This window comes from Pholis gunnellus (assembly GCF_910591455.1).
Source record: "Pholis gunnellus genome assembly, chromosome: 17".
NCBI classification, from domain to species: domain Eukaryota; kingdom Metazoa; phylum Chordata; class Actinopteri; order Perciformes; family Pholidae; genus Pholis; species Pholis gunnellus.
The window spans coordinates 18,306,276-18,328,903 of record NC_136544.1 but is presented as its reverse complement, the minus strand read 5'-3'; the positions used below and the strand labels follow the sequence as shown (position 1 = coordinate 18,328,903).

General features: G+C 43.2%; 1 protein-coding gene across 6 annotated transcripts; it reads left to right on the top strand.

The window, feature by feature from the left end:
* Nucleotides 1-214: 214 nt before the first annotated feature.
* Nucleotides 215-21,885, top strand: usp7 (ubiquitin specific peptidase 7 (herpes virus-associated)). Of its 6 annotated transcripts, none has more exons than XM_079176975.1 (31): nt 215-647; nt 4,522-4,626; nt 4,887-5,085; nt 6,039-6,177; nt 6,406-6,494; nt 6,601-6,709; nt 7,042-7,172; nt 7,436-7,490; nt 7,569-7,649; nt 8,019-8,109; nt 8,349-8,431; nt 8,578-8,687; nt 9,303-9,480; nt 10,463-10,607; nt 11,130-11,260; nt 12,301-12,435; nt 12,863-12,964; nt 13,244-13,349; nt 13,732-13,824; nt 13,930-13,997; nt 14,272-14,372; nt 15,040-15,193; nt 15,362-15,429; nt 16,127-16,235; nt 17,227-17,304; nt 17,396-17,496; nt 17,932-18,031; nt 18,664-18,783; nt 18,902-18,973; nt 19,167-19,257; nt 19,939-21,885. In XM_079176975.1, exons 1-31 carry the CDS (start codon nt 563-565, stop codon nt 20,043-20,045), a joined length of 3,336 nt encoding a protein of 1,111 aa, XP_079033101.1. In that variant the 5' UTR covers nt 215-562; the 3' UTR covers nt 20,046-21,885. The 6 variants fall into 6 exon arrangements, with proteins under 6 accessions (XP_079033101.1, XP_079033096.1, XP_079033100.1 ...); XM_079176970.1 differs by having other exon boundaries at nt 428-647; nt 16,133-16,235; XM_079176974.1 differs by lacking the exon at nt 215-647 and adding an exon at nt 1,197-1,275.
* The last annotated feature ends 743 nt before the right edge of the window (nt 21,886-22,628 follow it).

Here is a 22,628-nt window from a genome sequence, read left to right as displayed (position 1 = left end):
TTGTTGAATGTGTCTATATAGCAAAGGAACCGTTATTTTCATTGTTGTACCTATATCACCAGTTGGCTACCTAGTGTCAGGTAGCGAAACGCTAGCTATATAAACAGGGTATTTGTTCCTTAAAGGGGCAAAGTCGTGTTGTGCGTTGTCTTGTTGCCCCACATTTCCCGGTGGTAAAAGCCGGATTGATTAAAGCTAATTTCAGTGGGCCCCGGTCCATCCATCCCACCGTCAAAACCAGCGACTCCTCGCACCCACAAAAGGCGCCGAGATTGGGCGAATAGCGAGCAAATACGTCCGCGTTTCTCTACCCGCTCCCCCGCCGACCTCCCCTCCTCGCTCCCCGGCGCTGACAGCGGACAAGGCCGAGGTCGCGACAGAGCAGGCCCGGCCGCCGAGGCTCGACCTGTGCACCCCACCTCCTCTGCATCCTACCACCACACCTCCTCACCAGCAGTCCAGAACCAGGTCCACCGCCGAGCCCACCCTGGACAAGGTCGAGGGCAGTAACAGAAAGGAGCACTGCATCACCACCACAACAACAACAACAACAGCTGCCGACATGAACCACCACCATCACCACACGCAGCAGCAGCAGAAAGCCGGCGAGCAGCAGCTCAGCGAGCCAGAGGACATGGAGATGGAAGGTAAGGAATGGTCCAAAGAAGGGGCAATTTACACGTAACAGACTATTTTTCCGTAATTTAGGAGCGGCGCGAGAAATGCATGAAGTTTAATGCTCAACTTTACAGTAAACACGAAGGCCCGACGCTAGCCAAGATAGCCGGTTGCTTTTTTTTTTTTTTGCTGATTGTGCGTCCGTTGCAGCACACTTGTGTGGATCTGACCTCATTTTGCGTTATAAGCGAACTGGAGCTGGGATTTCTCTCCATATGCTTCCAAATATTACATTCCCCGTAACATAACCCCGAATGAGCTTTTCATCCAAATTGTCGGATATTAGCCACACTAATCATTCATTAGTATCGAGCACTGTTTTTAATAAATATACTGTTTTTGTTCAAGTTCTCAAATGCAATTTTTCCAAATCATCGCAATCGTGAGTCCACATTGCGTCCATGAAACTCTCACTGGTTGATGATAACCTGACGTTACACGTTTGTAAACAGTGTGACTCTTAGTCTGTAATTAACGTGGAACCATCGCTAAGGACATTAATCCTGCTGCTTTGACTTCACTGTGGGTTGATTTTTGACAGTTATCGGCACCTGCGGTCCTCGTCAAAGCCGTGAATGTGATCGAACTAATTCTAACGTAAGTTTTTTTTTTTTTTTTTTGATTGAGTCATTGACGTGAAAACATAGACCGTTAATTCACGTTGGGCATGTAACGTTAAGCCAAAAGATAGTGTTAGCATCGTGTCTGATGGCTCGTACATCAAATGTGGGCCTGCAGAGTACGTTTAACGACACCGGGTGAATAACATTACAAGGTAAATTATTGTAAGTTTGGCCGCTAAAATGCGTTAATTGTATAATATGTGTTGTAAATACGTTTGCCGGGTATCTGTATTACTTGCACTTATGTGTTCAATAAGCGGGTAAACCGCAAATGTGCATTGCTAGCGAGACAAGCTAATTTTAAGTTAGTCCGTTAGCTTCGAGGCCCACCTCGTTGCGTTCATTCGCTGGCTAGCATGCTAGTTAGCTGATCCGCTAACACTCACGGAGGGGGTGTGTGGCGTTCCAAAATGGCGGCTTGTATTTTGCAACGTTCGATTCAGATGTTGCTCAAATGTTAGGCCTTGAATATTTGCCTCACGCGATCGAGATTTTCCACTTGTCTCTAATGGCTGTGTACCGTTTTAAAGTACATACGTTGGGTGTTTCTCTTTTCTTTAGCATTTCTGGTAGCTAGTTAGCTCTTATGATTCCAGCTAGTGTTGGCTAATAACGGCCTGCAGATGAATAAATGGCTAGTGTTTGCTAGGTAGCTAGCGCTAACGCAGATGCGTCGATCGTGATTTGCTAAATTGACTGTGGGGATAACACGTTTAGCTATGTCAGCAGAGCAGATGAAAATCCGGCAGACGTAAATGTAAATCATGTTGATGTTTAGTTAGTTTATACTTTGACGTTTGAGAGTGTTTTAGGTGAAACGTGTGGCTAGTGACGGTAGTCGCCGCTGCGGTAAGCCAGGCCCGCACAGAGGCAGCGCGGGGATTTGCTGCTTCATTGTATGGACGACGACCAGACGGCATGGAGCTCGCCATTTTTAATGATCTCTGTTATTGTTAGTAAGCTTTGTAGCCAGGGCCACCTATGTTACCATTTTAGTAAGCGTTTTACACGCAGAACACCCGACCCAAACACCATTTTATAAAGTTTGTTTTTTATTAAATGTCAACTCTGTACTGGATATTGGCTTGAGGGAGCCTTCAGCATCACTGCGTCATTTGGTCCCAGTGATTTTATGATCTGTTCGCACACACGTTGTTGCTTGTTTGCTTGCATGCAAATTATAGCTTATCTTATATAATTGCAGAAATGAGCAAGTGGAACCAGCACCTGGCGTCATTTATGTTTCAATCGTTGATTTTAATATTTGTCTTCCTAGCAGCAGGTGCACTCACCAGACTTCCTCACCCTTAGTTGCTGGTTCACCCATGTTGGATTGTCTCCCAGTGCACTGCAGCCTTACAAGGGCAGTGAAAACAAGTTGACAAAATAAACTCCTCACCTTTTTTTTCTGACTGCTTATTGAAACACATAACACCTTTACCGTTACTGCATGATGCTTCATACAGTTGCGGTGTAATCCATCTTCTGCTCTTCATAACTCTGTAATTTATCTGTTTTACCACAGCAATCTTACCAGGATGCCAGGCTGATGCCACACAATCAGTGTTAATGTTTGCCACGGCTCTCGTAACATGTAGGAAATTATTAGAAAACAAACATTATACAATTTCTAAACTTACATTTTTCTTATAAAATCCAGTTTGTCTAATAGGACACAATTAAGTACTAAGATGCAAGTAGATAACTGCTTCACAGTCATTCAGTGTTATTGATTCTTCATGAGATTGTTGAGAGGATGTTTTCATACCTTTACTGCATCGGTCCACATTCAGAGGAACACAAGTTACTTAGTCTAATGCATCAAACAGCATTTCAGCATCTTCGTGCCAAGCAAATGTAGCAGGATCTGCTGTGCTGTTATAACCTTGTTGCTGTAGGTTAAACTCACACCTGGAGTTGTTTTTCTGTTTGCCCAGCATACAGTTGTTTTATTGTAGAAAATCTGTCTCGTTGATGATTACTGGGAATGAAAAATTAGGATACTTTGTTGGCACTTTTCTCTTGAAATTGAAAGTTGTAGTGTAATCACAGCAAGTATTCAATTACTGAGATGCTTCTTGGAAATATTTATAAATACATCAATGTGTTGAGATGCTTCGGATTTCCACCTTCCAGACACCTGTGTAGTTTGAGTGTGGCGCTCATTGTCGTATATTAAATTATTGGAACCATATCGAGCTTCGACTTGTGCAGATTGCAGGGACTGATACATTAGGAAGTACTTCTCAGAGGTTTCTGGATAGATCGGCACAGTGCGCGGGACAAGAAGTTGTCATGGATTTGACTGACAGACCCCATTAGCACCGCGTAATCCACTTGAGGAAACGAGGTCAGTCTCCTTGAGGACTCGGCCAGTAACGTTACCTGGAGACACACACAACTGACACCATTGCATCCGTCAGCTCGGAGGAAGACAAGGATCACAGATACACGTGAAATACAGTGTAAGCGGCAGATTGACACATCAACATGTTTGGAGACATGTGCCTGAGTTATATCAACGTTGTTTCGGTTAAGTCTGGATTCTGTTGCATTATTGTCGTCATCACAGGATGCAGGCAGATTTCAATCACTCCTTGGAGTCTACTCCAAGCTCATCTGTTATCAATGCGTTTCCATAGATGAGACTATACAGAGCCGACTCATTATACGGAAGGATCATTGTTGTCCTCTGTGCGTGTGTGTTTTTGTTTGAGCGATGACTTGCAGCCTAATCCTGCATTGTGTCCATAATTACCCAGCCTACTGTAATGTCGCATGGTCTTTGTCACACACACGCCCACACACACTCTCGCTCTGACACACAGAGTGGGAAAGACGACATGCCATGCTGTCTCGGCATGGCTTTCCCAGTGAAATATATGAAAGGGGCCATGAAGGATCTCTATCAAATGTGGAGATGCAGGAGATAAAGATGGAGATGGTAGTTAATTTAAAAAAAAAAAAAAGTCTGATCTTGGTTGATGCTGTATTTATGGAAGAAATGATTGTGGTCATTATCAGATTTTAAGTCCTGCTCTTTAAAAGGTGCACATATTCACAGCAACTTGGCAAAATAAGTTTTCTTGTTTCTGACCTGCTGAAGTCACACATTCGGCAAAGGCATCGGCAAGCTTTCCTCCAACTGAAGAACTGTCTCTAGCCTGCTATCTATGCTAGAACCATCCAGTCTTATTATAGTGTTCCTCTCTTTGTGCAGCTGGGGACACAGACGACCCTCCAAGAATCCCGGCCAACCCAGTGATCAATGGTAACGTGGCCATGGCAGATGGACACAACAACACAGAGGAGGACATGGAGGATGGTGAGGATGATGTGCACTTACACTAACAAACAGCATTACAAACTCCAAGCACTTTTGCAAAAAAAGAGCTTGTTTCAAAGCTTGTGCTGTGAATGTAAATGTCTCTTAATGATCCAGGTTTAACATGATCTGATGAATTACTGGTCAGCTAATTGGCTGTGGAGTTGTATCCATTGACCAGTAGCACCTGGTCTTGAAAGCTGGAGGAAATCTGTTCGCCATCTCACCTTTCCACCTGTCAAACTCCCATCTTTCCACAGACACCAGTTGGCGGTCAGAGGCGACTTTCCGCTTCGTAGTCGAGCGCTTTAGCCGCCTGAGTGAGTCCGTGCTCAGCCCGTCCTGCTTCGTCCGGAACCTTCCGTGGAAGATAATGGTGATGCCGCGCTTCTATCCCGACCGGCCACACCAGAAGAGCGTGGGCTTCTTCCTGCAGTGTAACGCAGAGTCAGACTCCACGTAGGTGTCTCGGTGGGACGAGGGATTTGGGGGACACTGCAGACACACTTGAAACATTTGATGGTTCTTGGTACACATTGGGGCTTGTGAGAAATATCGTTTTTCACCCCAACCCACTCAAATCTCACTCACTCGCTCCAAACATAGAAACAAGCTTTGTTTATTTTAATTATTGCTTCACCAGCTTCTATTGAGGTTTTCAGATGAAGCTTCAAATATCTGTCGTCGTATTATATGACGACATCACCCTAAAAAAAGTCCTTAAAACTAAATTGCCTCTTTACGCTCCACTCAACTCACTTGCTCTGGTACTCGTTCACGAATGGCGTTATTTTAGATAACATTAAATTAACTGTTTCCATAGTTATGAATCGTTTTTTATGAGGCCACCTTTTACAAAACTGGTGTTCAGTCAGTGCAGACACTTCTAAATTGTGCCGATTATTTCATTTCCAACAGCGGTCCTGATGACCCGATCTTCTAGTAAAGTACAAGTACTTTGCCTCAAAGGCCTTTTAGTCAAACGGTGTTCTTCAGAGCTGCCACCAAGAAACATTAAAGGAAGAGGAGTTAGCTGTTGAGGCCCGATCACATTTCTTAATTTTTAAACCTTTTTTGATCATAGAATTAGTGACTTTGTTAAATTGTTGATAACCTTGTTTACCACAGGTTGTTTGTTTTTTTACATTATAGATGCAATAAATCTAGCTCACAGCTCACTTCCATGTTCTTTTGTTTTTGGAATATTAAATCTTTATTAATGTTTGATAGTTTTTCATGAACTTCAACACTCAGACGGCTCATTCCCACAGCATGGCTGCAGAATTCCTCAATAACAGAATGTGTTAAATTTGCATCAACATTCATGGGATGCATGATGCCATCATTAGTTTAGTCATGAAATAAAAATGATAGTCATTTTCTAATTAGATTTCTGGATTCTGTTGTTTCAGGTCATGGTCGTGCCACGCTCAGGCCATGCTGAAGATCATCAACTACAAAGACGACGAGAAGTCCTTCAGCCGCAGGATCAGTCACCTGTTCTTCCACAAAGAGAATGATTGGGGCTTCTCCAACTTCATGTCCTGGAGTGTAAGTACAGAAACTGAGAAATATTGGCCTCTTTGTTGAAGATGCTGATAGAGACACTGGCAAAAACACAATATACATGTATTTGTTGATTGATGGACAGAAGAGGCTTTTCTGTAGCATTTGCACATTGTCCATTTGGACTTCTTATTCATAAATAATAAAAATAAGTAAATACGTTTTCTATCTACTCCTATTGATATGAACTGTTTTGGTGGTGTTGTGTTTCAGGATGTGACCGATCCAGAGAGGGGCTTCGTCGATGATGACAAAGTCACATTTGAAGTCTATGTCCAGGCAGATGCCCCACATGGAGTGGCGTACGTAGCTCCTGATTCTCTCTGGGTTGGGGTCTCTACAACGGTCCCAGGTTTCATTTTCTAACATATAACTATAATAACATCATCTTTCTCTCTCTGTAACCAGATGGGATTCAAAGAAACACACAGGCTATGTTGGACTGAAGAACCAGGGAGCTACCTGCTACATGAACAGCCTGCTGCAGACACTGTTCTTCACCAACCAGCTACGACGGGTATGGTTTGATCTCTGCATCTGTCTGTTTCTGTGTATTTCTGTTAGTTTAGTGAACATAATGTTTGTTTAATGTGTAAATGTGTGCACTACAGCTCAGTGTGTCCACTTTCAGTTTCACACACAGATTGTGTCGCCCTTTAATAAACCGTAGTGTCACTGCTGTGGCTTTGCTTTTTCCAGAAGGAGCTCTAGAAATGAATTGTACTTGTCTTGAAAATAACACATTTTAAATATAGAAAATGTCTCAACAAAACAGTGAAAATGAGTAACTTCCACATCAGAGTATTATTGTCCAAAGCTAAGTGTGAATCCTCTCGACTTCCTCCCCAGGCGGTGTACATGATGCCCACAGAGGGAGACGACTCGTCCAAGAGCGTTCCCCTGGCTCTGCAGAGGGTTTTCTACGAGCTGCAGCACAGCGACAAACCCGTTGGCACCAAGAAACTCACCAAGTCCTTTGGGTAGGGTAGACTTTCTTTGTAGGCGGCTCACCTGTCCTTTGTCTTACAGTAGCACAGATTGATGCTGTAATATATCTGTTTTCCTGTTTGCATTGAAATGCTCTAAACATTGAAAATGTTGAAATCCAGATGATTTTTCACACTTAAAGCCTGCGTTGGATATCATTTTAGTATAATTTTAAATGGTTACCAGCCTCACATTTGTCCTGATCTGTGAGTATTGTGTCTAACTATCTTGTTGTTTTCTTTTTCCTTATGTGAAGATGGGAAACACTAGATAGCTTCATGCAACATGACGTACAGGAGCTGTGCAGAGTGGTGAGTTCTCTCATACTCTCTTAAAGAACGTGGGTGTGTATGCATGCTGAATGTTTACTGACTTGCTGTGTGTTTCAGCTCCTGGACAACGTGGAGAACAAAATGAAAGGCACTTGTGTTGAGGGAACTATCCCCAAACTCTTCAGAGGAAAGATGGTGGTATGTTTCTTTGTCTCCAGCTCTTCTAGTCTGACTTGTCCTCCTGGTTTCAGCCACATTTTATGTAGTTGTTGTGAAATTCACAAGTCCACCGTGACTTAACTTTTAAAAAAGACAACGTTTTAGTGAGCATGATGCTGTTTATATATCAGAGTACACAGTAAAGCCAGCGCATCATGCGTGAAGTAGTCGTAACTTAGTACAGGATGTAGCCTGGAACAAGAATAGACTTAAGAATAGACCGAGGTTAAATCAAGACGTGACCCTGTTTAGAAATGACATTTTTGACTTGCCAATTGTATCGTACAATCTGCCCTGTGTGTGTGTGTGTGTGTGTGTGTGTGTGTGTGTGTGTGTTTCTCTCTCTAGTCATATATCCAGTGTAAGCATGTGGACTACCGGTCAGAGCGGATAGAGGACTACTATGACATCCAGCTTAGCATAAAAGGAAAGAAGAACAGTGAGTACCAACATCAGCCCCACTTCATTTCCTCCAACAATGAATCAGTTGTGCTGCGGCAGATTCTGTTTTTATATCATGAATTGGTTTAAACATTCTTTTTCTCTGACATTTTGTCATTCCTTGAATAGATGTTGTATTTCCAGTTACCTCCCTATCTGCAGTATACAAAACCTGTTTCTGAATTCACCAAAATGGAATTTTTCTTGATCTCATCTTTGCTTTCTGCTTATTTCCAGTCTTCGAATCGTTCAAAGATTATGTTGCAACTGAACAGTTAGATGGCGACAACAAATACGACGCAGGAGAGCACGGCCTGCAGGTAAGCATCTAAATTATTTACGAGTTTATTTTAGTTTGCTTACATTTAGTTTTATTTATTTTGCTATATCTTATATGGTATTTATGCTGCAACCGTTGAGGATTAATGGGATGTACTGACCAGATGACACATTGGTTGTATTACAGGAAGCAGAGAAGGGGGTGAAGTTCCTGACCTTCCCTCCAATCCTCCATCTGCAGCTGATGAGGTTCATGTATGACCCGCAGACCGACCAAAACATCAAGATTAACGACAGGTAGAACAAAAACACCAGACTTCATAATGTTTACTTGTACCTCACTTGACAGACAGACACTGCCCTGCTCGAATCAGATCTCTGCTTGTCACACAATGTGCCGGTGGCCGGTGGTTAGACACAGGTTTAGAGATGGTCTGGTCCATAATCACATAGGTTAAAGAAGCAGTCTATTTCCAGAGCCGGTGCTCTCTGAATAGCACGCCCTGACCTGCTGCACTAAAACAAGTGAGAAAGTGAGTCACTGAGTGTTTCCTGCAGGCCGTATCGTTCTGTGTAAAGCTTTTCAGGAGCTAATGGTGTTTTAATAATCCACCAGGATAATGTGACACCTTGTGAACACACACACACACACAGCCGTCCAGAATAGTTAATGTCCCCCTGAAGTGTCCCGACAAGCTCTGAGTCATCTGTGTGACACTGCCACGGGCACCTGGCCCCCTGAGGACTTTGTATAAGTACACACACACACATCCAGAGTGTGTGGACATGCAGTCGGAGTTAAATGATGGCGACTTGAACTCTCGCTTTCTTTTCTTGCATAAATTTGTTGTTCCGAATGTTAATGGCCTAATCGTGTGTCTCCGCGTCTCCGTTCTCCTCTTTCCTCTGCAGGTTTGAGTTCCCGGATCAGTTACCGCTCGATGAGTTCCTTCAGAAGACGGACTCCAAGGACCCGGCCAACTACATCCTGCACGCCGTGCTTGTGCACAGCGGTGACAACCACGGCGGTCACTATGTCGTCTACCTTAACCCAAAGGGAGACGGCAAAGTGAGTGTCAAGGAACCAATCGTGAGGACAATTTTTTTTTTTTTATACACCTTACACCAAACATTCTGTGGGCAGTGTTGGGCTTTCTGCACTAATAATACTACCAGCTGTTTCATTGTGTGGCATAAACTAAACTATGGGTGCTCAACTTCTTTTAGATATGAGATCTACTTCTTTTAGATCTACTAAAAGTAAACATGTTTTATATTGTTACTATCTTTTACCACATTCAAAATGAGCATAAGAATGTTCTCTCTCGTTTGCTATGTAGACCTTAAAGAATAATGTGGAACTACAGCTATTTATGTTCTACTTATTTACATGAAATTATATGCAGAGAACATTAATTTCTCTCTGGCCTTTTAAACTTAGTCGCCAAGATGAAGAATATTAGCTGCCACTTCTTTAGCGACAAATGACTCCATACCAAGTCAGTGTGTTAACTACAGTAGATGATGTTCTGTACCCTACCGGGGGCCGTCGACCACCATCTGTAGATAATAGAGCTCCACATCAAAACACCCAAACCATCCCGTTGGAAACCAGGTGAAGCATTTGCTGAACTACCTACTAATTGACATTTAATGGTCGGATAAGCTACTTGAGAGAAGGCCGTCTCACCACTTAATGTCAAGACCAGTGTTGAATTAGCGACATAATAAATACATTCAGTCAGGAGTATAACTAACAACAATGCATAATGACATCATTTAGCACTAAGCATTAAGGCTCAGTCATTGTATTGTCTGTGGTAGTAGAACATCTAAAACCTACTTACACACTCGACACCATAACCACTCCCATCCCCTACTGAGCTCCTGTCTCACACACATGTTAGTGTCGCTTATTTTGTGATTGATGGTCCCTTGGTTGAGCACTCCTGTACCAGTCATCCTTTTTAAGAGAACGATGGGAAGTTAATAGATGTGCGTTTGTAGGGTGGGGTTGATTGAAAGCCTGACATAAACAGTCGTCTTAAGTGCTCTCTGGTTTTCTCTTTCAGTGGTGTAAGTTTGACGATGACGTTGTGTCGCGGTGCACCAAGGAGGAGGCCATAGAGCACAACTACGGAGGACACGATGACGACCTCTCAGTGCGCCACTGCACCAACGCGTACATGTTGGTCTACATCCGCGAGTCCAAGCTCAGTGAGTGACACGCTCCCTTAACACATAAACATGAAATATTGTCCTCGACTGCACCAGCTGATCTGTCCTTAAGTACAGCACTACATACTCGGCCGATATGATGAGAGGATCGTTCAACGAGATACTGGTCCTCACATATATTCAGTCTTTGTCTTCTTCTCTATTGATCTCAGCACGCCCTCCTCTAAAACAGCACTTAGTGCCTGTACACTGTGGCCACTTATGGATAATGCAACATATGCTTCTCCATTCTAAATATATTTGTGTGTGTGTGTGTGCATATCTCTTAAGCTCTTTTTGGATGAAAATTTAGAATATTGTTTCTCTTAAAGCGATGACGTTGGTAGAGTATCGCCCCAACATAACTACATACATGTGTGGCAAAATGTAATTCTGGTTTCCACTTTTGGTAACTGACTTACTCCCATCGGCAGCCGTAGTTCACTGCCTTAAAGACTACAGTACACACAAATTGTTACTGCGCTGCACTCGATGATCCTCACATCTCTCCTTGTGTCCCAGGCGAGGTGCTCCTGCCGATGACTGACGTGGACATCCCCCAGCAGCTGGTGGAGCGTCTGCAGGAGGAGAAAAGGGTGGAGGCGCAGAAGAGGAAGGAGCGCCAGGAGGCTCACCTCTACATGCAGGTCCAGGTAGGAAACCAGGACGGCTGTCTTTAGTGCCCTGAGGTGCAAGCTGCTAAGTGCAGATAAGTGTTGGGAGCGTACGTCTTTTATTTAAGTTTCACAGACTGGAAGGTGCAGTGGGAACCTGAAAGCGTTCCTCACATTCTTGTAGGTACGGCAGTGTAGCACTAGTGGTGCCAAACCAGCAGATTGGTTCCCTGCAGGCTTTGCTCTTACATACTGTGATGTGCTGCTCATTACGTTATGTCTGCTAGACTGCATAGCTGCATACCAAGATCTTTATGTAGGATCCATCGAACCAGATATCTTTCTGAAAAGATTTCACATTAGCAGTTGAAACTGTGCTGGTTTTAATCGACGTTTAACATGAAAATACTTGCAAAAGTGCTGAGATATGATTTCATAGTTGGATGGAAACAGCTATTTACCCGATCAGCAGATTATAACATGCCTATCTTCTGTATGAATTACCAGGCCTATTATGCATTAGCACTCCATCAATGGGGTTAATGTGACAGTTTTATATTATATTGGAGCATACCTATAAGGTTATCAAAGGGAGCAACAAAATGGCCAACTCCACCTTTCTGTAAAGCCGAGTCGACGGTTGTTTTCTCTGACTGAGAGAATGTGGGCGCTCTGGCTGAGCTGTGGCAGTCGGTGTGGTCGAGATGGTGAGAAGAGCAGCGAGTGATAATAAGGAAACGGCTTGTAAAAAAGATAAAAGTTTATCCTGTTCACAGATGTCAGCAGCGCTGCCTTTATATAATTGAGCCAAGTATGAGGTCGGGACAAAAGGCTGATTTCTCGTTATTCCTTCTCTCTGCAGAGGCAATACGAGGAAACTCCTTTTCTCTTTTGTTGAAACTGATCTCAGCAACAAAAAGAATCTGTGGAAAACAAAAAAAACACAAATAGTTGCAGTTACAGTGATCTGACGCCTCACTGCAGTTTGTTTCCCTAGAGTTGTCACTTCTCATGTCCCGGGTCCAGTCTGAACTAAGTCTCTAACGTTGTTTTCTTCTCGTTGTCGTCGTCCTCCTCAGATCGTAACGGAGGACCAGTTCTGTGGTCATCAGGGCAACGACATGTATGACGAGGAGAAGGTGAAGTACACCGTCTTCAAGGTCCTGAAGAGCTCCACGCTGCAGGAGTTTGTCCAGACCCTCTCTCAGACCATGGTGAGACTCGTGTGTGTGTGTGTAAAATGGATCCAACTCGTGTATTTTTTTAAATGTATTCATCCCGCATGCCTCGTATATCATTCACTGTTTTTAAACGCGTGTCGGAGAGAGAGGGGCTTGTTGTTTTTCCTGTGTTAACTCGACAGACACAGAACATGTACACACACTCTCCCTAAATCTCCCCACTGATCAACAGTTGATAAGTACACCTTGCTGACTTGGTGAGAATAAAAGTTTTAGCCTTTAATGGTCTCTAAATGGTTGTAATCTCGAGCCCTCACGTGACCGTTTAAATTTTCTGTTCTCTCATCTACTTGATTTATTTTCCTCCCACCATATTCCTTCTTTACGCCGTTTGGGCTTTTCCGTTCATCTTTTTTAATAAGTGTGAATTAAATGAATCTCTGCTGTTGTTTTGCTGCAGGGTTTCCCACAGGACCAGATGAGGCTGTGGCCCATGCAGGCCCGGAGCAATGGAACCAAGCGACCCGCCATGCTGGACTACGAGGCCGACTGCAGCAAGTCGGTGAGTGTTTGTGGGCGTAACCCGCGTTTGTATTTTGGTACTCGGTGGGCATTTTTGGAAACGTTTTTGTCTGCTGTTTTACGTACAGTCAGGTTATCATTACTGCCTATCCAGTAAATTCATAGTTCTGGGACACATTTCATTTAAGTTACAAAAGTAACCTAAAGACCCATCAGTGCTCAGTTACTGATCCCCCCCCCACACAGTATATAAAGAGTGTGGCCCACTCGTCTGTAATATGTATTTTGTTTTTAAAGTTGGTGCATGTTTGTGTTCCAGATGATCGACCTGAGCGACAATGAGAACCCCTGGACAATATTTCTGGAGACGGTGGATCCAGAGATGGCGGCCAGTGGGGCCACATTACCCAAGTTCGACAAAGACCGTAAGTCCACCACGTCGACCCTCATCCAGCCAGTTTGAACCTAAAGAGCCAGTCACTGAGCTCTACAAGTCAAACGTCTCAGCATCACCTCTACATCGTTAATCTTCAAAGTTTTATTGCTTCAGACAGACTTTGCATTGAGTTTGTTGGCACAGACGTACTCTTAACTGGAAATACTAGAACTGCTGCTTCACAGGTTATGATCAGCGGCTGTTACCGTTCACATTGTGGTGAACTCATGATGGATGTGATAATATAGGAGTGGTGTTGGGTCGTTGTGTGTAACTTGAGTTGACTTCTAGTTGTTATCATTTTAAGCGAGGTTTTTGATCTGCTGTCCACCTTCTGCAGCAACAATGTCTTTGTCTCCTTCTTTTTTTAGATGATGTCATGTTGTTCTTGAAGATGTACGACCCCAAAACCAGAAGCTTAAATTATTGTGGACATATCTACACACCTATATCCTGCAAAATAAGTAAGTGGCGGCCACATCCCGGTCTATTTGAAGCGTACCTCGCTGTCGTACTGGAACTTCGAGATTTAAAGTTGTATTTGTTGCTCTTTTTCTCCCTGTAACCAGGAGACCTTCTACCAGTCATGTGTGAGAGAGCAGGGTTTCAGCAGGAAACGAGCCTTATCCTCTATGAGGTGATCTATTTATGTAGCGCTCACTTGCTGGCACATTCCTCTGCTCTTTTCCTCACTTGTTCTCACTCTTCACAGCCGGGTGCTCTTCTATCTGGCACTCGAGTCGTGTTTCACAACCTCTCCCGTGCACGCTTTCACACCGTTGACATGCAGCACGGCTCTTTCTCCTAACATTTGCTCTTCCGTAGTTGCGTGTTTACACATCCTCGACGAAATACTCACACCAGACGGCTTCATTCTGACTACATTTCCCACGATGCCTTGTGTGTTACAGGAAGTAAAGCCCAATCTAACGGAGCGGATACAGGACTACGACGTCTCTCTGGACAAGGCCCTGGATGAGCTCATGGACGGTGACATCATTGTCTTCCAGAAGTAAGGCCCATTCTCTTTATTACATTTAGGACGCGCAGTGAGGGCAAAGTTACATCTGAATATATTTAGAGTTTTAATAGCAGTAATTCTAGCTGTGAGCTTTATATCAGGACAAACGTGGTGCAGTAATGCTCATTGACAGTCAAGCGCCAACAAATGACTGTTGCGTGAGGAAATGCACTCGTCATGTTTGTTAGACGTCAAAGATGCACACAGTGTGTTTTGGTGAGTAACGCTGTAAACCGAACTCGAGTCTGTCACAAGAAGATTCCACACGTCGCTCTAACCTGCACTTGTGTAATTAGATTGAGCACAGTGCCGCTTCTTATATTCTGTCCTAATAATCCATCAGGCAGAAGGGCGGAGGACTTGCATGTCTCGTGACTCTTTGGTATGTCTGATGAAATGCAGAGAAACAGAGAGGTGGGAGAGGAGAGGACGTGTGCAGTTCGAGGAAGTTCTTGCTTAGAAATAATCTTTGAAGGCTTAATGATCCGTTAGTCTCGATCCCTCTATTGTTTCAGACCATTTTTATTAAATTCTCACTCCCAACCTGTCACCTCTGTGTCGACCAACTCTTCCCTCCCGTTGTCTCCTCTGCGTCAACACTGCACACTCTGTACCTTTTTTAATTCATCCATTCTCCTGCCTTCCTCCAATCACAAAGGGACGACCCAGAGAACGACAGCAGCGAGCTGCCGACAGCCAAGGAGTATTTCCGGGATCTCTACCACCGGGTGGACGTCATCTTCTGTGACAAGACCATCCACAACGACCCAGGCTTCGTCGTCACGCTCTCTAACCGCATGAACTATTTTCAGGTACTTTGGATGAATGTTTGAAGTTTGGGGGGGAATTAAAGATGTACTTTCTGTATGTTTGCAGCAGCTTGTGTGAAAGTAAATTACATTGAATGAACTGGGTCTTTCAAGATGAATTGTTTTTCTATTCTTAATGTAACTCACTTGTAATGTTTGTTTGTTTGTCAGGTGGCCAAGACAGTAGCTCAGAGGTTGAACACAGATCCAATGCTGCTGCAGTTCTTCAAGTCACAGGGGTAGGAGGCTTGTCTCATCCACACACACACAGACACACACACAAGTCTTGATCAGTGATGTTGACACAGAACCAAGAAGTGCAAGAAATGATACAATGTGGTTTTATTTAATTTAATATTCCTCTCCTGTGATATTTCCCTTTTATATACATGGAACATAACGATTAATAATAAGAAAACAAAGAAAGTAAAGACTGGTTTCAGGATACTAATCAACCACATATACATAAATCCTCTATGTCAATACTTCTCCATATTTCCCCTTTTACGTACACATTCCCAGTCCTGCTTGACGTATAGAAACTTGTGTACATTTATATTTTGTGTTTTTATTCTCACAGCTTGTGTGATGTTTGCCTTTTGATCTGATTACTTGCAGTTGTCAGTAGAAATGTTGCGTAACCTGTCCCCCCCCACCTTTCTTTGTTGTTTTCCTCTAACTCCTCCCACTCTGCCTCCCTCCCGTCCTCCTCTCTCCCCCTCCATTCTTCCTCTATTCTGCATCTCGCTGAATTTTTTCGTCTTCCCCTTCTGTTTCCGTCTTCTCCCTCTTTTTCTCTCCTTGTCCACTTGCCTCTTTTCTCTCCTCCTCCTCTTCTTCTTCTTTCTTCCGCCCTCTTGTTTCTCTTCTCCTGTCATTCTTCTTCTTCACTCCCCTTGGTCGTCCTCCCCCCCTGCCTGGTGGTGTGGTGGCCAGGTACAGGGACGGTCCAGGGAATCCTCTCAGACACAACTATGAGGGAACGCTGCGGGACCTGCTGCAATTCTTCAAGCCTCGGCAGCCCAAGAAACTCTACTATCAGCAGGTAGGGAGGCTTCAGGGGGGGTTTAGTGTGCCGTTTGTTTTCTTTCCCACAGGTTCTTAGACGTGTGTTTTGGCCCACGGCGGATACTTTACTACAAAAGAGTAGCTTTTATGTTTCAAGCTCTTGTAATCAGTCTTTTTCTGTCTTTAATTTGTTGTTTTTCACGGTTTCTCATGTTGCTGATCGTGTTTTGTTTCATTCAGACCTGGTTGAAGTTTCTCAAATGAGAGAATTCGCTGCATTTCTTGGTTTTTCATTATAATAATGTAATATTTTTGGCTTTTGGACTGAAAGTAAGACGTTTATTGGCTTTTAACTTGTGCCTTAAGATATTTTGATGGCCTTTGTTTCACTGTTTTATAAACCAAACGACTAATCAAGCTAGAACATAACTGGCAGATTAATCAATAATGAAAGTAATTGCAGCCCTACTTTCAATGTTCATAAATATTTCAAATTGTTTATTTCTCTGTCAGAATGAGGTCTGATTGATACTGAATCAGTTTTCTTTCTAATCAAACATTCTTTCCTGAAAGTTTAGTTTCATTCTGACTGTAAAGTAAACCAGATTAACGTCAAACACTGAACCAGTCGACACTCACTAGCTGTTATCACGGTGAGGTGTCTTCTCCTGTCGGGCCATGTGATGGTTATGATGGCTTAGTTCATATTAGAGGCTCCAGGCTAAGCTAACGAAGCTCAAACTACCGTAGCCAGCTGTCAGCGACGGTAGAAAAACCTCCAGAACAGATGAGTCAGGCGTGCATCATCTTCCATCAGTGTGTTATCTTCTAAATATAACGTTATCTGTGGCAGATACAGACACGTGTGGAGGGAGATTCTTCTGCAAATGGAAGATGCAGTGTTGTGTGCACAAAATAAATTGAAATCTAGATGAAACCTGTGGGATCGGCGTTACGGCAACACATTGGATCACAGGGTGTTGATAACGTCTCCCTGATTGTTTCTCTCTCTCTCGATGCGTCCACAGTTGAAGATGAAGATAACAGACTTTGAGAACAGGAGGAGTTTTAAATCCATATGGCTCAACAGCCAGTTCAGAGAGGAGGTAACGCACAGACGCACTATGAGCATTATGTCGCTACACACAATCCAATCTGTGGCTTCTGCAGACGTGAACTGTGCCCGTGTGTTTGCAGGAGATCACCCTCTACCCTGACAAGCACGGCTGTGTGCGGGACCTGTTGGAAGAATGTAAAAAGGCCGTGGAGCTCTCTGAAAAGGGCTCTGACAAGCTCAGGTACCGTGTGTGTGTGTGTGTGTGTGTGTGTGTGTGTGTGTGTGTGTGTGTGTGTGTGTGTGTGTGTGTGTGTGTGTGTGTGTGTGTGTCATTGATTCAGTGTGTTTCAATGTATTTTACTGAAACGTGGCTGAATCGTAGGATGAATATATCACTCCGTCCAGCCGTTTAAAAGCTTTCGCGTCCCGGTAACACCAGAGTTTACCTCCTTCATGCCTCAGAGGTACATGAATCTAAGGCAGCAACCTCCGCCTGCAGATTCCTCTCATTTTCATAAAGTCGTCTTTAACAACTCTGAGATTTTAACATCGGCTTCAAATGAATATTTTTGTTGACCAGTTTTTAACGTTTTCCCCGTTTTTAATGTGATTTCATGCTCTGAGAACCAGTTTCTCCTCTGAAAGCTGCTGTGCTCCTCTCTCTCTCCCCCTGCAGGCTGTTAGAGATCGTAAGCTATAAAATCATCGGGGTTCACCAGGAGGACGAGCTGCTAGAATGTTTATCTCCGGCCGCCAGCCGCACCTTCAGAATAGAGGTATGTGCGTGTGAGGCGTTCCCCTGTGTCTGTTCGGAGCGTCTCCTCGCTTTCAAGTTTATTTTTACTCATTTTTCCTCCTTTAGTCACTCCTCTTCACGCTGTTTTATAGTTTTAATCCAATCCGCTACGTCAGCCATCATTTTTAGGGTTTTACTTCTTCAAAATAATCTGAGAAAGATTCGTTTAACACCAATCTGAAGCCCCGAACTCTTCTGGCTGAAAGTCTGAAGCACTTAAACGATGACTGTGCCGAATGTCGACCTAAAAGGACAAATAGATTTGTTTGTAATTGTTGTATAAACAGCCCCAGTAATACAGATGTGTGCTTTTTAAACGATGAACAGCAGAATGTAGATTTAGAATTTGAGTGTCAACGTTGTGAATGAAGTGTTAAACTGCTCCGTACAGCCATAACTTCCACTAGTCTGTACTGACCACACCCTGAGTGCAGCGCTCGGTCACTGCGAGCTCTGAGGAGACTTCAGACACCGGAAGTCAACAACAAAGTAGCTGACCACACACTGGAGGCCTCTCCACTCATATTTCATATCCAGTAATGAGAGTAGTCTGCCCTAAAGTTAGTAACCGACACAAAGTAAATGTCCTCTCTCCTTATTTCCTTTCCTCAGGAGATTCCTTTGGACCAGGTGGACTTGGACAAGGACAGTGAAATGCTGATCCCCGTCGCTCACTTCCACAAGGAAGTCTTCGGCACCTTCGGGATCCCCTTCTTGCTCAAGATCAGACAGGTGTGTGTGTGTGTGTTTCTGCTTATCATGTAATACTCAGAAAGCCAGCAGCATGCTCTGTGATTGGCTGGTTGTTTCCTTCCTTGACCACCGCTGTCCTCCCTTCTCTCCAACACAGGGCGAGTCATTTCGGGAGGTGATGAGGAGGATTCAGACCATGCTGGACATTCAGGAGAAAGAATTTGAGAAGGTAAAACCCGACCAGAGACGACTGTCTGAGTTCATTTTAAACGTATAAAATCATTCATAAAATGTCTCAGAAACATAGTTTTATGCACAGAATTGTTGTACACAGAACTCCTAACTTATAACTTAGTCTGAATATGTTATTCCGGGGTTAGCTGTCCACTAACACGCGTCTGTCTGCGTTCGTTCGTTCTCAGTTCAAGTTTGCGATTGTGATGATGGGACGGCATCAGTACATCACTGAGGACGAGTACGAGGTCAACCTGAAGGACTTTGAACCACAGCCAGGTATTTACTGCTTCTGATGTTACCGCAGTGACAGGGATGATTCCATAACCATGTTACAGATCCTCACGCTTTCATAACCGTAAGAATTGTTGAAGCTGCGATATGTGAAGTGTGTGTGAGAGAGACTCTCACCTGAAGAGCTGATATTCCAGCCTCATGTCTGCCACTAAAGAGCCTCGAGTCTCCAGTGTGGGAACATTTTGGATATCTTCAAAATGACCCGGGAGGTCTCGTACAAGATGCATATCCTGTAGCCTGTTCCCATATAAACAATAAGACTTTAAACGTTTCACTATAACAGCATGTAGTTGATGATAAATACTTCAGTTGATTAGCTATGTTATAAATTGATAATAGTGGAAACGGGGATATTTCACAAGCTACAACCAAACTAAAGCGTGTTGATGCATCAACAGGAACGGTCCTGGGAGATCAAATGTTTAGTGTTAGTGCGTCATCATGCGGCGACGTGTTGCCCCTGTGTTGACCAATGAAATTCATGCTGGAGCACAAGTTCTTTATAACCCTGCGTTTAGTTTCCCCGGAGCCCGCTATGTTGGCATCCATGTTTTTTTTTGTGCTTTTAGGTTAAAAGTGATAGAAGTATTCCTCCGTATCATAAAGATAACGTTCAATGAGAGACTTGGTGTTAAATGACCTCTCTGACGCGTCTCCTTCCAGGTAACATGTCCCACCCGCGGCCCTGGCTCGGGTTGGATCATTTCAACAAAGCTCCAAAGAGAGGCCGCTACACCTACCTGGAGAAAGCAATCAAGATCCACAACTAAACGCTGCCCGCCCTTCCTCTTTGTCCTCCATCCTCCTCCTCCTTCCTCCTCCTTCCTCCCTCCCTCCCTACTTTAACACACCATAACCACAGACTGTAACCAACCGTGTGTGTGTGTGTGTGTGTGTGTTTGTGTGTGTGTGTGTGTGTGTGTGAGACTGTGTGTGCGTGCGTATGTGTGTGTTCATCACTTTTAACACCCTGCCTGGACACCTCTACAGCTCTACACCGGCACTAAGTCTTCAGCGATTCGGATCTTGCTGCAGCTGACGGATTATCCTTCAACACAAAATAAACTGCACCAACCACCTCCTCACTGTTGATTTTGCTGTTTATTTTCTTTTTGAATCGTCTCCCTCCATGTTTGAGGCTGTTCGGTTGTTTTTTTGTTATTTTTTTCTAACTTCTCTTTGACTGCCTGTTTTTTTTTTTTTTTTGGTTGCCTGTCTGGAAGTGGAATTGGATTTTAATATAAAATAAGATGAGAGGGGAGCGTGGAGAGGAGGTGGGACACAGTATAAATATAACTATTATATATATATATATATACACAAATATATATATATATATATGAACTTCTAGACTTAGTTTTTGTTTCCTTCTCCCAGCACACACCAGCTTGTTTTCCCCCTTCCGATTCTTTTTGGGGTTTTTAAATAGAGTTGTGTGGAGAGGCGTCGTACTGCTGTGTGGAGAGTTTGATGGAAGGATGTTTGAGGACTAACTGACAGAAACGCGGGAGAGGGCCCGGCGGTCATTCTCTGCGTCTATCCCGAGGCTCACTAGTTACCCCGATGTGGTTCTTTAGATTTTCTTTCCTCCAATCCTTTTTAGTGCAACAAAGCAAGTATTTCCGAGTTTATGCGCAATTCTTTCTCACTTTAGTTTGGAGGAAAACTGAATTCATTTTTTTTTTCTTTTTGTCTCTTTCTGCAGATCTTGTATAATAAAAATAACAATCCACAGCATCTGTTTAAAAATAAATGGGGAAAAAAAATAAGGAGGATATTTGTCTGTATTTCATCTTGCACGTAGGCACTTAATGTCAGAGGTTTCTCAGGACGGACAAATGTACATTCTGGTTGTGGTTTTGAGTTGCTCCGTGACTTTAAAGGAACACACACATTCGCTCACATGCAAAGACATTACCCCCCCTTTGACTTTCTCTTCCTTTTGTTTTTCAGGGGGGTTTAATGTCCTACTCAGTCATTCCTCCTCTAAACACACACACACACACGAGCTTCGTCATCTTCTCTCTTGATTGAAGCTGTCGCCTCCAGGTGGTTGGGAGCAGTAACTGCGCTGTGCTTGCTAGAGAGCTGCAGACACTTTGAGCCCGCTGGTTTGAAGACTGTAGAGACAAAACCAGCATTGTAAGAAACACTTTAATCCCGATGAATTCATTTTTCTTTTGTTTCTTTTTAAAGCACAGATGGAATGCTCCCCTAATAGTGCATAGCTGGCTCTGTAAAGACAACATTTAAGAATTGTATATTTAAAAATATGAACGTGTAAAATTAAAGAGAAACACGCCTTTGTTGTTGGGTACAGAAGGAGCCAGGTGTTCATATTTCTTGTGTGTAGGGTTTTCTTTTTTTTGCGTTCCTGATGTACCATTGACGATTTTTTTCTGTTACATTTGGATTTCTTTTTTCTTTTCAAAACTAACTGCATTGGTTTTGTCTTGTTAAAAAGTGCAGTTCAAAGATAACTTGCAGAATCACACCTTAATTTGATCTTTTCCAGTTTAAAATCCTCAGTGTAGCAGCAGTGTACGACAACTATTCCTGTATATTGCCTTTTTGCTGGAAAATGTATGTTGAATAAAATTTTCTATAAAAACAAAAAACACCATTCTGCTGCTTGTCCACACCAGGTTTGACCTGAAACACTTTAAAGGAAGCAGGTCGACACTTTGGGAAATGCACTCGTTTGCTTTTTGGGTGGCGAGTTGGAGAATCTTCTCATCTAGTCTCAACTCGTGGCTAAAAACGCAACGAGCAGTATTTTTCAAACTCTAATATTTAAAGTTGCCTTTGACCTAAAACGCGTACCTTTTGGATGGCTGAGTTTTCTTCTAAAATTAAATGCGGAACATGTTTTCACAAACTTCAGAGCCAGACCGCATGCTTCATAAAGGAAGACACGAAGCTTAAGATTTCAGTCCTGCTTCATGTAGAATTCATTTAAAACGATGATTATTGTGCTTAGAGTTCAGCAGTCTGGAGCCTCGTTCATACACAAGCTTCAAGTTTTTTTTTAAAGTGTGTGTGTAGCTCCATTTTTTTCGGGTGTATTCAACAGAGAAAAATGCATTTTTCCTCAGGAATGTCGCCACAAATTCCCAGTTCTTATCACTGCAAATACATAAATATTGCCCTACCATAAACTCAAACATCCCTCCATCAGCAATATAGTAACCTAACAGATGTTTATGTTCATAGAAAATCTCCCAAGATTCAACGAGATGCTAACATGCTGTTTAGCTGTTTTTTGGTCATAAACCAAAGTACTGGACAAATTCAAACCTTGACCCGATGATGATGATGAAAGATCAACGGATCACTAAAGGTTTAATCATGAC